We start from the raw sequence: 14,617 nt of genomic DNA, 5'->3' as shown, positions 1-14,617 counted from the left end.
GCTTAGCCCAAACTATGAAAAACTGCCCCAGACCATTATTCCTCCTCCACCAAACTTTACTGTTGGCACTATGCATTCGGGCAGCGTTCTCCTGGCATCCGCCAAATCCAGATTCGTCCGGCGACTGCCAGATGGTGAAGCGTAATTCATCATTCCAGAGAATGCGTTTCCACTGCTCCAGAGTCCAATGACAGCGAGCTTTACACCACTCCAGACGACGCTTGGCATTGCGCATGTTGACCTTAGGCTTGTGTGCTGCTGCTCAGCCATGGAAACTGATTATTTTTTTACGCGCTACTCGCTTCAGCACTCGGCGGTCCTGTTCTGTGAACTTGTGTGACTTACCACTTCACAGCTCAGCCGTTGTTGCGCCTAGACATTTCCACTTCACAATAACAGCACTTACAGTTGACTGGGGCAGCTCTAGCAGGGCAGAAATTTGACGGACTTGCTGGAAGGTGGCATCCTATGACGGTGCCACGTTGGAAGTCACTGAACTCTTCAGTAAGGCCATTCTACTGTCAATGTTTGTCTATGCAGATTGCATGGATGTGTGCTCAAATTTAATACACGTGTCAGCAATGGGTGTGGCTGAAATAGCCGAATCCACTCATTTAAAGGAGTGTCCACATACGTTTGTATATATAGTGTATATCCTTTAATGTCAGTAAACAAAGTGATGGTTCATAAAGTATTGCAGAAGTGATGGTGAGAATGGTCTCCCTCTACCATGTCATGAAAGCGCCCATGCTGCTCATTCCCTCATTCACCCTATTGTGTTGTGTTGGTTGACATGATTGAATCAGGGACCAGAGAATTTCAGTGTGAGAAGAAGATATCTGTGTGTGTGTGTGTGTGTGTGTGTGTGTGTGTGTGTGTGTGTGTGTGTGTGTGTGTGTGTGTGTGTGTGTGTGTGTGTGTGTGTGTGTGTGTGTGTGTGTGTGTGTGTGTGTGTGTGTTTGTATACAGTATATGGGTATGTATGTGTGCATGCATGTTTTTGCTTATAGGTGTATAACCCAAGCAGTAGGGCTATCCAGCAATGCTTTATCTATGGCCCTCTGCGCTCGGGCCCCTTTGCAGTGCATAGCTCCTTCCTGTGCGTGACAGGGGGCATTCGGTGTGATTTATATGCGTCTGACACACAGGACTCTGGGCCCAACCTCTGCTGTGGAATGGCTATTCCATGTGGTGGTGTGGAGGATGGAGAAACCTGGGTGGTGATAAATTGACGGGTCAGGGCCTGGAGTGCTGATCCGGGATCAGTTTTGCCTTTCAGATCCTAATGAATAAGAATATATGTATCAATAAGAATATATGTATCAGGGGGACCTGATTCTAGATCAGCTTTGAGTACCGTTCCTGATGTGACTTTCTACTCTGATTTTTTTTCAGGTCCCATTGGATCATGCCCTTGCCCTCTTCAATGGAAGATATTACCACTATGGGACTATGTTAAAGCGAACAGCACGTACAGGTCTTTCTATCCATTATCTAATTGCACTCGCGCCTTTGTTAATTTCACAACAACCTGTGTGGGATTAGATTTGTATGTGATTGGTATTTTTAGGTCATACAAATTTGGTAAGGTCAAACACACAACATTTAGTCTAGTGTGTTTGATTTGAAGTTTCACAAATGCAGTCAGGTTTTGAGAAATTGCTGATATTTTGACTGAACAAATGTGATGAATAAAATCTTCTATTATTTTAATATCCCTTCCAGATATTTAAAATTACCATGGTTTTTCTCGAAGGAGAGTGACCATTACAGTAGTGGGAAGATGATTACAAAGAGTACAAGACAAATATTGACTTCAAGCACTGAGGGCATAACAGAGAACACCCACCACATTCTGAACCTCAGAAGTTGTGAAGGGTAGAACTATGAGCAAATACAAATGAAAGAGAATGAACATATATGTGCTCAAACCTGTTGTTGAATTGAATGGAATATAATCTATAGGCCTGTACGTGTTTGCTTGTTGTTGCGAGACAATGGGGTCTACTTCTATGTTAGCGTAGCCTATCAAAAAATGTATCCCTACCTTGGTAGGTCTAACCATCAACTGACATTGAATTATAATGTTTCACTATGTATAGTTGTTGTAGGCTATATGGACCTGCTGATATTGAATTATATTGTTTCACTATGTATTGTTGTTGTAGGCTATATGGACCTGCTGATATATGAACATGAATATTATAATCATTTAAGAATAGGGAATTATTATAATCCGTAGGCTACAGTATGTGTCAGGAATATGTGACTGTGTTTAGGCTATATTTTGCGCAATAATGACGTCCGTCGCGCACCCCCCTTCAAGTTTTCGCGCTCGCAAAACCTCGGCTGTTTAAATGGGCCAAGTTGAGAAGCGGCGGAGAGTGCAAATCTTGTTTGGTCTGGGTCTGTGAACTTCACCGTGACTTTAACGATATAGCCTACACAGGGTTAAAACACAACTATTTCAAACGTCCCATCAGTTGAATTTGTTCCACGCAAATACTTTGAAATATCTTGAAAAATAGGGAAGTTTGCAATGCTCAGATAGCCATAGGCTCTAGTTTTATGGCATATGGAAAGTATGTAAGCAAAGGAGCCTATACCTGCATATTTTTGTACTACTTCTAATACATCAAACAAGACGTTGTATAGCCAAGTATTGTTTATTATTCAGGTAGAGACCGTCTTGCGTAATACCAGCATATTGGAAGGCACAATGACTGTAAACCTGTTAATTGCAATAAATAAAGGCAGGTAAAATAAGAGAAACCAACATCATAGCAATAGGCCTACTGTTTAGAAAATACTAAACTGAAGAGATGTGGGGAAGTGTCAATGATCATTGTGGATAACGTGATGTCCATGGCTAAGTTATGACTACTCCAACGTAGCAGGTATTAGTAGCGCAAGTCCGATTAAAAGTGGTAGGCAGGAGCGCGGGTGGTAGGCAGGAGCGCGGCGAGAACCGTCATGCGAGTGGTGAGTGGTGGAGTGTGGCGGCAGAGAGCGCGGCGACTACAGAGAGCTGGAAACTAGTGAATGGCAATCTGTCGGGGAAGTTCAACAGACCGCTGTCACAGAACGACACCGGAGCCCTGCCTAAAACAAAGTGGCTCGTCTTCAAGTCTGGGACGGCTGACCAACTCCGAAAAGAGGACACACAAGTTGGCTCGGGCTAGCTGCTAATCACTTGTTACCGGCGCTTCGCTCCCAGTAACATGCCTGCCATCAAAAAGGAGAGACTGGATGGGGACGTATTGGCATTGGCTGCCTTCAACCAGTCCGAATACCTGGCCCCTTTAAATGACACCGCTATCACTGTGGTGACCCCGCACCCACCGCAGTACGACCATATTTTCGGACATCACCGCTTGTACTTGGGGCTCCACGACTCGGCACTGCATCACCAGCACCTTCACCATCACCCGGACGACTTAATGCTGGAGAGGTTTTCCTCCATCCCCGACTTTCAGCCGTTTTTTGAGAACGGGGAACCATGCATCGAGGTGGAGTGCGGGGAGAACAAGGCTTTACTATACATTAACAAACTGTGCCAAGGTAGTAAGGGACCCTCAATCAAATACCGGGGCGAGTGGCTCACCCCGAATGAGTTTCAGTTTGTCAGTGGAAGGGAAACCGCCAAAGATTGGAAACGAAGTATACGGCACAAAGGTAGGCAACATAAAACATTATGTATACCTTTTTTTTAAAGTATATTCATTTTGAGGAGGATACCCAATTTAAGGTTTTTGTCATTGTTTGGTGAGTGGAAATTCGGTTTCCCTGGTTTGGTTCTGCGTTTCGTAGTTAAAGGGTTACTCAGCAGTACACCAACTACAGCGCGTAAGAAGAGAGATGAGAAAGGCACATACCCTCACTGTATCTTCACAGGCAGCGACCATTCGCAAAACTGGGAGTAAGGAGTCGTGGACTAAGGTGAAAAACGCTAATATTTGGGTACAGAATTGTTTAAACATTATATGGCAGTTGATAGACGTTGCGGGTATCATTCCGTTGAGTATTGGGTATATCAGAAGGCTAAATGGGTGTTGACATCTCAAAAGACCAGAATGATGTTAGAGACAGGGAACGAAATTATTTGACTTGAAGTTGTAGGTTATTCCTTACTCTTTTGGTTATTTTGGGTAGATTATGTTTGCGTTGCAACTATCCAAAATAATGATGTTATTGGCTGGCTACTATTTTGGTTTCAAAAGTTATACATTGGCTCAGACAAAACAAACGTACCAGAATATGTTTATTAATTGATTTATTACTAGAACAATTGATATTATTGACTAACTTTGGGCCTATTTTAATAATTACTGGTTATTGCGCTGGCCGCGTGCGCACTTATTTTAGAACCTCACCTCACCCCAAGTTCTGTTGGGAGAGGGTGTTGCCCTCAGGCAAAACATGCTAGCCGGATAAAAGATAGTTTCATATCTGAGAATAGATACAATGACAATAGCCGACTGTCATGTATCTTAACACACGAGGCTCAACTAGAACTCATCGGTGAAACCAGGTCATTTAGTTTGAAAAACTGGCAATTCCAAATGTAATGTTCATGTTTGAGTTATTATTCAACAATTATCCACATTTTGTGTTGCACAAACTGTTTTATTGATGTTTATGCGTAGACTCTGTTAACGTATGTTCGCTAGACAAATATATTGTCCTATATAAGGCTCTTGAAGGTCCTGTCATTTGTAATCACCTCCATGTGTAGGTTATTACATCATCATTGATTTAAAGTTGCTGATATCAACGGGTCCTGTATAAGTATGGTTTATTTTTGTATTATAACTCGTTCTAACTCTCTCTCACTCTTTCTCTCTCTCAGGGAAAAGTTTAAAGACTCTTATGTCCAAAGGAATCTTACAGGTACATCCCCCAATCTGTGATTGCCCTGGGTGTCGAATTTCGTCTCCAGTGGTAAGATTATGGTTTCATCAGCATTTCAATTCTTACATCTGTTTTCCTTGCTTTATCATTGGTTTAAAACTGTATATTGCATTGCTGATTCCAATTGTCTGTTGATGACGACTGGGCTAAAAGCTTGCTCGAAACTACATTTGACTTTTATTGAGACACAGAGTAAGCAGCATTGGTCTTAAGCAATCTGCCTTTTGTGACAGAATTTATTCAGACTAACATTGGTCTATAATGCTCAATGTTTGGGTGATTACAGCTGTGAGTCTTTCTGGGTAAGTCTCTAAGAGCTTTGTACCCCTGGATTGTACTATTTTAACACATTATTATTTTTTTAAATTCTTCAAGCTCTGTCAAATTGGTTGTTGATCATTTTCAAGTCTTGCCATAGATTCCCAAGCCGATTTAAGTCAAAACTGTAACTTGGACACTCAGGAACATTCAATGTCGTCTTAGTTCGCAACTTAGCTAGTGTATATTTGACCTTGTGTTTTAGGTTATTGTCCTGCTAAAAGGTGAATTTGTCTCCCAGTATCTGGTGGAAAGCAAACTGAACCAGGTTATGTTCTAGGATTTTGCCTGTGGGAACTGTTCAATTTCTGTGAACCCAACTTTTAATCTCCATTGTGTAGAATTGCCTCTTAAAATATGTAAAACTGCTGAGGTAAAGAATTGTGAAATTTCCATCACTACTTTATTTCCCTCACACACTTAATTTTTCACACGCTCTATTCTGTTTCTTTTTATCCTAAAAAACTCCCTAGTCCTTGTCGATGACAAGCATATCCATAACATGATGCAGCCAACCCCATGCTTGAAAATATGAAGAGTGGTACTCAGTGATATGTTGTGTTGGAATGCCTCAAACATAATACTTTGCATTTAGGATATAAAGTTAATTTCTTTGCCACATTTTTAGCAGTTTTAATGTAGTGCCTTATTGCAAACAGGACGCATGTTTTTGAATATTTTTATTCTGTACAGGCTTCCTTTTTCACTCTATTTACATTAGTTTGTGGAGTAACTACAATGTTGTTGAGCTATCCTCAGTAATCTCCCATCACAGCCATTAAACTCGGTAACTGTTTTATTAAAATCACCATTGGTCTCATGGTGAAATCCCGGAGTGGTTTCCTTCCTCTCCGGCAACTGAGTTAGGAAGGGCACCTGTCTCTTTGTAGTGAATCTGTGTTTGAAATTAACTGCACGACTGAGGGACATTACAGACAATAGTATGTGTGTGGGGTACAGGGATGAGGTAATCATTCAAAAATCATGTTAAACACTATTATTGCACATATTTAAAGAGATTTTGCCAAATGTTCATATTTTAATACAATATTTCAGAAGAATTGTAATACAAAAAATGATTATATGTGTGTTTATGTTCAACTGGTAAAAGTTGATTGCGATATTATTAAGGGGGGAAAACACCATATGAGGATATGGTGCTTGGCCTGAAGTTTTCGTTCTGTTGGTTGAGTATGCACTTCTTTGTGTCATTATTCACAGATATATACACAACATTGAAATCAACACGGGCTCAAACCACAACATGAAGCCGAGATTGAATGGCACAATTCTAGTCCAAGTTAATAAGTAATATGAATGGGTGACTAGTCAGGCTCCCTTTTGCTAGATTGATCTCATTCTCGTGGCTCTTATGTTCATTGCTGATGTTCCTCTCCTAGCTGTTTCACTGGGCTGTGTTTTCCATGCCATCCCGTACATCTGAGCTAATGGCATTATGCCATGCAGGTTGTGAGGCGTCACAGGTGTGGTGTCTGCGCCAGTGTGCTGGCTTTGAGCGAGCACGTCGCTGGCTCACCGTTGCCGACTCGCCGTCGCCGAATCTGTTCACACAGGTGCAGTGTGTGTGTGTGTGTGGTTTTCTTATCATTACGGAGTGCATCTGTCATCGCTCCAAAGCTCTAATCTTGAGGGCGTAAGGGGCTTAGCGAGCTACTGAGCGTGGCTACTGCTGATTTTTGTTTGTGAGGCACGCAAGGCAAAAGCGGTTTAGATAAGCAGGAAGTGTTTGAGTGATACAGGTAAACTGGTGACGTTTTTTTCACAGCCAAGAATACAGATATACGCTACTACCACATGGGGCTCACGGAAAACAAAATTACAAATGGTTTGCATTGACTAAAAAGAGAGTTCGGGGAGAATACATAAGTAGATTCGTTTTGGGGGGAATTTAACATAAAATGTTATACTGCAGCTGAACAGTGGCACAATAAATATTGTCGGGTTGTCTGCATATTGTCTTTCTTTAAAAAAAAATGTTTGTCATTTCTACTGACAGTAAATTAACAGTCATAGAGTGACATGACTCAAGTAACTTGCCAGGAATTGGCTTTCTGAGTCCTGACACAAAAGCCTATTGTAATCGTACTGTTTATAGCAGTGTGCACACCTCTTTGTTGTCAGTGCCTGTTTGCTTAGCCAGAAATGGCAGGCCTTTCTCTACAGACGTGCTTGTCTGATGGCTTGTGATGGTTGGTTATATTCTATCTATTGTTTATGAGCAGTGCGGGTTCCGGTGAATTGTTTTCACAAACCAAGGCTGGGATTTCAACAGATCTGAAATTACTGCTGAAAAACACATTGTAGGCTTACCTATATCTCACAAATGAACACCTTATCATCTTATTTATAGCATCCATGGCACAGCAGAAGGTAATACATTGTATACAGCCTCCTGTCTGGCATTCAAGTAGCTGAAAGTGGCACAGGTTGAAAAGCCATGATAATGTTGGATGGTGCTGTTGTGCTGAGTGTGTCCAACCCTATAGTTTTCCCCAGTTTCGCTTTCTCTCTCTCTCTCTCCCTCTCTCTCTTCTCTCTCTCTCTCTCTCTCTCTCTCTCTCTCTCTCTCTCTCTCTCTCTCTCTCTCTCTCGGGAGGTAGAGCTAAAGAGGCTACCATAGTGAATAACAAACGCAAGCAGAGGTGTGGAGGAGAAGGGAAGGCTGCGGGGCTTGTCTCGCCTGTCTCGGCGTCTTCCTCCCCCGTGCCGCCCTCCACCGAATGGTACACACTAGCACTCTCTCCGTGATGAGAGTGTGGCAACGACCCAGCCGCCTGGCATAGAAAATGATCTCGCACACTTGTGAGATGCGCGCACACACCACACTAATACAGAGCAACTGAACATATTCACACCGTAACAACTGAGCAATTTTGAGCCATTTTCATTGTTTTGTGTTATGCTCTACCATACTAGGCCTATAATAAAGTATACTGTTTTGTTAACAGTTACTGTCACCTTTGAGATATATATACAGTTTTTGCATGGAAACACTGTGTGTACTGTAGATGAGACAAAAGTGATGATGCCCGAGAAGCCGGTGTTTGGAGGATATATTGGCACGGGTGTTGTTCGTCGAGGTCCGGCAAACCATGTCAATAAATCCTCCAACCACCGGCTCTGAGAGCATTATCACTTTTATACAACGGGTTACCAACATACTCAAATAATGATTGAGAAATTATGATAAAAAAAAATATATTTTGATGAATTTATTCATACTATTTCATCCTCCCACGAGATATAGTCCCGACACAAATCTGGGGTTGCTACCCAAGCCAGCTGGTCGTTCGTTCTATCGGTTCGGTTGCTAGAGACGCGACCCAGTCTTTCAGTCTTTTTGTTCTGTATCTATGGACGTGACCCAGTGGTTCGTTGTAAATGTTCCATTGCCATACTGGCTGGCAACATTCTTATCCCTTGCTTGCTAGCTAGCCAACTACAGCTAAGTTACAGTCATGTCAAAAAGTGCAGCCAGAATAACAGCAAAGTAGATGCACTTGTATTTGTTTAAGCTGTTTTCTAGAGACATTTATTTGGATACATTCACAACAATGAGCTAATGAGGTGCGATATAGCCTGGCATAGAAAGTGTGCTCACTTGTCAGGACACTGTTGTTCAGAGGAGCTAGCCAACAACACCGCTAACACAATCACTTCAAACTGACCTTTTTTCAATTGACATTTCTTTGTATATGTCCATAAAAACGATGGCAGTTGATTCATGATTCGGACTGGCTGAGAAACGCTGTCTGTCTGTCTCATCCCAACACGTTCATTACTATGGGACAGATGAAAATCCAATTTGAATATTGAAACAATGTTGCAAATGTCGGAGAGACAGACAGCAAAGTGTATATAAATCTCCGCTGTTGAAAACGAAATGTTAGTCTAAAAGAAATGTGAGATAATGTTTTGATGCTTTTTATAGTGGAGATCAAGTTTATAAATTGCTTTGCTGTGCTGATGAGACAGTGGATTGCGCAGTCTGATGGAACAGAGTAAATAGGCAGTTTAACGTCATAGATTTAGCCAGAGGTAATTTATGGAACAGACACAGGCTGGAATGCGGTTTTAACCAATCAGCATTCAAGATTAGACTCACCCATCGTATAATTGACAAATGTCTGGTTTGTCTGCTTGTATTTGATACACTGAGGTTATACTGTTGAGGTAAGACATACATGATTAAAATAGAACATAAATAAAGCCAATGTTTTGCTTGTAGCTCCTGCGTTTAACTGCTCTGTAGAATTGTGCTCTTCATATACCCGGTGTGTGTGGTCGCTGTTTGAGAGAGGATTAAGTGGTGTGTGTGTGCGTGTGTGTGCTCCAGGGAGAACCGGGCCTTCTGTGCTCTGTTATTCCAGCGGAACCGGCGGAGGCCAGAAGGAGAGTACACTCTCTACCTCCAGCTCGTAAAGAGCACCTCCAATCAGGGGCCTCCCCCTCTCCTGCATCCTGACCACAGAGCAAGAAAGAACAAAACACATGCACACATATACGCACATATACGCACGCACATACATACAGTGCTTTCAGAAAGTATTCAAACCCCTTGACTTATTCCACATTTTGTTGTGTTACAGCTATAATTCAAAATGTATTTCATTGATTGTTGTCTATCACCCATCTACCCACAATACCCCCTAAGGATAAAGTGAAAACTTGTTTTTAGAAATTGTAATTAAGGTATTGAAAATAAAATACAGAAATATCTAATTTACACAAGTATTCACACCCCTGAGTCAACACTTTGTAGAAGCACCTTTGGCAGCGATTACAGCTGTGAGTCTTTCTGGGTAAGTCTCTAAGAGCTTTCCACACCTGGATTGTGCAACATATGCCCATTATTATTTTCATAATTCTTCAAGCGCTGTCAAATTGGTTGTTGATCATTGCTCAACAACCATTTTCAGGTCTTGCCATAGATGTTCAAGTAGATTTTTGTCAAAACTGTAACTAGGCCATTCAGGAACATTCACTGTCTTCTTGGTAGGCAACTCCAGTGTAGATTTTGCCTTGTATTTTAGGTTATTGTACTGCTGAAAGGTGAATTCATCTCCCAGTGTCTGGTGGAAAGTAGACTGAACCAGGTTTTCCTGTGATTAGCTCCATTCGGTTTCTTTTTTATCAAAAACAAAATCCCCAGTCCTTAACCATTACAAGCATACCCATAACATGATGCAGCCTCCACTATGCTTGAAAATATGTAGAGTGGTACTCAGTAATGTGTTGTATTGGATCTGCCCCAAACATAACACTTCATATTTAGGACCAAAATGTAATCACTTTGCCACATTCTTTGCAGTATTCTTTTCAGTGCCTTGTTGCAAACATGATGCATGTTTTGGAAATATTTTATTCTGTACAGGCTTCCTTTTTTCACTCAGTCAATTAGGCTAGTATTGTGGAGTAACTACAATGTCACCACAACTACAATGTCACCATTGGCCTCATGGTGAGGTTTCCTTCCTCTCCGGCAACTGAGTTAGGACGGATGCCTGTATCTTTGTAGTGACTGGGTGTATTAATACACCATCCAAAGTGTAATTTACAACTTCACCATGCTCTAAGTCTAAGGGATAGTCCAATGTCTGCTTTTATTTCTATCTTTACACATCTACCAATAGGTGCCCTTCTTTGCGAGTTATTGGAAAACCTCCCTTGTGGTTGAATCTGTGTTTGAAATTCACTGATCGACTTACCATACAGATAATTGTATGTGTGGGGTACAGAGATGAGGTAGTCTTTCAAAAATAATGTTAAATACTGTGCTTTCATGCAAATTAATATGTGATTTGTTAAGAAAATGTTTACTCCTGAACTTATTTAGGCTTGCCATAACAAAGGGGTTGACTACTTATTGACTCAAGACATTTCAGATTTTTATTTGTAATTAATTAGTAACAATTTAGAAAAACATAATTCCACTTTGACATTATGGGGTATTGTGTGTAGGCCAGTGACAAAAAAATCTAATTGTAATCAATTATAAACTCAGGCTGTAACACAACAAAATGTGGGAAAGTATGTGAATACGCAAAGATGCACACACTTGCACACACAAATGCTAGCACACACACACGCACACGTAAACACAACCACGTAAACACACGCAGATCCATGTTAGGGGGCTGTGGGGAGATTACTCTTTGTTGTTATTATTATACATCCCTGCCTCCAACAACAGTAATTCTAGGGTGGTTGAAACTCAAAGAGCCATAGGTTCCCATTTCAAAATCTGATTTTCTGTGTGATTTTTGTTCATATTTCAATGTATTGCACATAGTAACCAAATCAAATCAAATTTTATTGGTCACATACACATGGTTAACAGACGTTAATGCGAGTGTAGCAAAATGCTTGTAACCCAGTGTGACACTGCCAAGGCGTAGCAGTAGACATTCATCTGATATATGGACTAGAGTCAGTAGTTATTAGGGAGTGATCCATATTAGTGCCTTTCTTATATATAAGACAGGAAGAACAGGAAGTTACCAGTACAATACCAATATAAGTTGCTGTAGATATTGTACGAAGCACGGCGATGTTCAGTTGCAAAACGTTCTCGAACGTTGCAGATAGAAATTCTGTGAAGAGAGTTGACGTGATTCCTTATTCTACGTCGGAGAGGCATGTTTGTTCTACATAGCATATTTATATTTGAACGTTCCAAAACGTTGCGTCCTGCTGAACGCACCCTTGGTTAGCGCTTTGATATGGCCATTTGTTGGGGACTTTCTATTGGCTGAGTGCCACTGTGATGCTGGGGATAAGCAGGGCTGACGCCTCTGTGTCCCTGAACAGCTCACTCCCCGCAGGGGGTTGGAGTGTGTGTGTGTGCGCATGCGTTTGCACAAATGTGTGTATATATTTGCGTTAGTGTGTTTGTGCTGTATGTGTGCAGTGTATGTGTGCAGTGTGTGTGGGTCTCTGTGTGTGTCCCACATGGCACTAAGGCTATGCTACCATGGCAACCACAGTATCCATCTTTAGGGAAGGAGCGATGCATGGTTCAGGACTCTAGTGTGTTTCTTAGTCAATTGGCCAAATTAGAGAATGACTGAGTCTCTAATGATTTGCTTATTCCCTAGGGGCCTTGCATTTTGGGTAGCCTTAGTGTTAGCAATCAATACTAAAAGTGCAACTTATTGGCATGCTTACAAGTACTGTAACACACTCCCTCCCTCTGTCTCACACACACACACACACACACACACACACACACACACACACACACACACACACACACACACACACACACACACACACACACACACACACACACACACACACACACACACACACACTCAACATAGCCACACGCACACACACACTCAACATAGCCACTTTATATATCTATGAATAATTCCGTCTGCAATGATCCATTATGCCAGTGAATTAGCCATTAGCAAGTGAATTAGCCATTAGCCTGTGTTAGCCTGCACTATCAGTAAGAGGCTAGATGACAGGACCAGAGATTGACAGGGAGAGTGAAGTGTCTGGCCTCGATCAGAGCCCCGATATACCTTGCCTTTCTCCTGTCTTGTCTGTGTGTGTGTATGTATGTGTGTTTTTCAGTGGGACTGATGGAGTTAGCTAAATAAGGTGGACTGCTTGTCTATCAGTTGTTTGCAGCTGATGGTGACAAAGCCAGCAGAGATATTTATGGAACTTCTCTCTCCTCCCAGTATGTGTACAGACGTCTGACCTCATATGATGGCATAGTGGTCGAGTGTTCTCTTCCTCTCTCTGTGGGGCCTCTTCACTGACGCCACACTCTTAGAAAAAAGGGTTTCAAAAGGGTTCTTCGGCTGTCCGCATAGAAAAACACTTTTTGGTTCCAGGTAGAACCCTTTTTGGTTCCAGGTAGAACTCTTTTGGGTTCCATGTAGAATTGTTTGGGGAAAGGGTTCTACATGGAACCCAATAGGGTTCTACCTGGAACCATAAAGGGTTCATCAAATGTTTCTCTTATGGGGACAGCCGAAGAACCCTTTTAGGTTCTAGATAGCACCTGGTTTTCCAAGAGTGTCGTCACTCAACTCAGTGTTTCACACATGCCACAGTATGCAGAGTAGTGTCATTGAATGAAAGATATATGCTATAATGCAATAAATACAGGTTTGCATTAATTTGTTTTTATACAAAAATACAGACATTGGGGTGGATATGAAGCATTCTCAGACATATATTTTTGATTTATTCTGCAAAACTCAACCTTGATGCACTCGGCTTTCTCTCTAACTCTCTTAGACCCCCCGCCTCTCCCTATGATTTTGTCTGGGGAAAGAATGGCAGAGTGGTTACCTGGCTGAAGTTCTCGCGCGGCTGCCTTGGCGGGCCTATCCAAACACAAGAGAGAGGCGCTGGCACACCTGGCTGCACCGCCACTAACCTCCCACCACCGCCCGTTCTCCCCCTCGCTGCCTCTCGCCCTCCTAGAACCCCTTCCCTCCCTCCCACTCGTCCCTCGTCCTGCTCCACTGGGCCGCAACCGCCCGTTCAGCTCAGCGTGTGAGGGCCGAGGGGTGGGGGCAGAGAGAGGAAAGGGAGGACGGTGTGTGTGTGAGGGAGGTGACGGGGGATGGGGTGCTTGGTTGCATGCCTGTCCCTCCCACAGTGCTTTCTTCCCCCCAAAAATATTATTCTGGCCATGAAAAACCAAGTGTTGCCTTGCCACTACGTACCCCCCTCCACAAACACACGCTTTTATCAGACAGTCTTTTCCACTATTAAATATAGTCCGCGACTAAGCATTTATAAATGTGCCGTATGTACAATATGGTGAAAAGGAGGTTGTATGATTTCTGGGAGGGGTTGTATGAGTTGTGGGAGGGGTTGTATGATTTGTGGGAGGGGTTGTATGATTTGAAATCTCTCCCTCATAATGTGTCTCTAATGTAGCTTCTAAAGTCTGTAACGTACCTTCAGAATTGTAGCTTACGTTAGTGAGTGGGTGAGTAAGACAGAGTGGAGGTCAACATAAACAGAAAAAGGAGTTAAGTGCACACAAACACATTTGTTTGGCTCATTTTTTCACTGGACATATGTGAGCGTGGCAATGACTGCCCTTTCCTCCTTCCCCTCCTCTCTCTCTCTCTCTCTCTCTCTCTCTCTCTCTCTCTCTCTCTCTCGTTCTCTCTCCCTCAACCCCCTGTCATCTCCTAACCACCCTCCCCCTCTGCCAGTCCTTGCTCCAAGTCCCCCCTGCCTCCGCACACACACACACACACACACACACACACACACACACACACACACACACACACACACACACACACACACACACACACACACACACACACGCTCACACGCTCACACACTGAGAGGTAACGGCAGACAGGCGCGTGACTCATTAGGC

At 42.5% G+C, this 14,617-nt stretch overlaps 1 protein-coding gene across 6 annotated transcripts in view; it reads left to right on the top strand.

Annotated features, from left to right (window-relative positions):
- The first annotated feature begins 2,938 nt into the window (after positions 1 to 2,938).
- samd11 (sterile alpha motif domain containing 11) overlaps positions 2,939 to 14,617 on the top strand; it is an 87,239-nt gene continuing 75,560 nt past the window's right edge. For 2 of the 6 annotated variants that reach the window (XM_064923061.1, XM_064923059.1), the window contains exons 1-2: positions 2,939 to 3,675; positions 4,850 to 4,941. In XM_064923061.1, the coding sequence (XP_064779133.1) occupies positions 3,222 to 3,675; positions 4,850 to 4,941 (546 nt within the window). In that variant the 5' untranslated portion in view covers positions 2,939 to 3,221. Of the gene's footprint in view, positions 3,676 to 3,852; positions 3,961 to 4,849; positions 4,942 to 14,617 lie in introns of those variants that run through there. The other 4 variants (XM_064923060.1, XM_064923064.1, XM_064923062.1 and 1 more) reach the window with 4 other exon arrangements.

The sequence above is a fragment of the Oncorhynchus masou genome, chromosome 18 (assembly GCF_036934945.1).
Source record: "Oncorhynchus masou masou isolate Uvic2021 chromosome 18, UVic_Omas_1.1, whole genome shotgun sequence".
NCBI classification, from domain to species: domain Eukaryota; kingdom Metazoa; phylum Chordata; class Actinopteri; order Salmoniformes; family Salmonidae; genus Oncorhynchus; species Oncorhynchus masou.
Note: the sequence above shows the minus strand (reverse complement) of the source record. Positions and strands in the feature narration are given on the sequence as shown.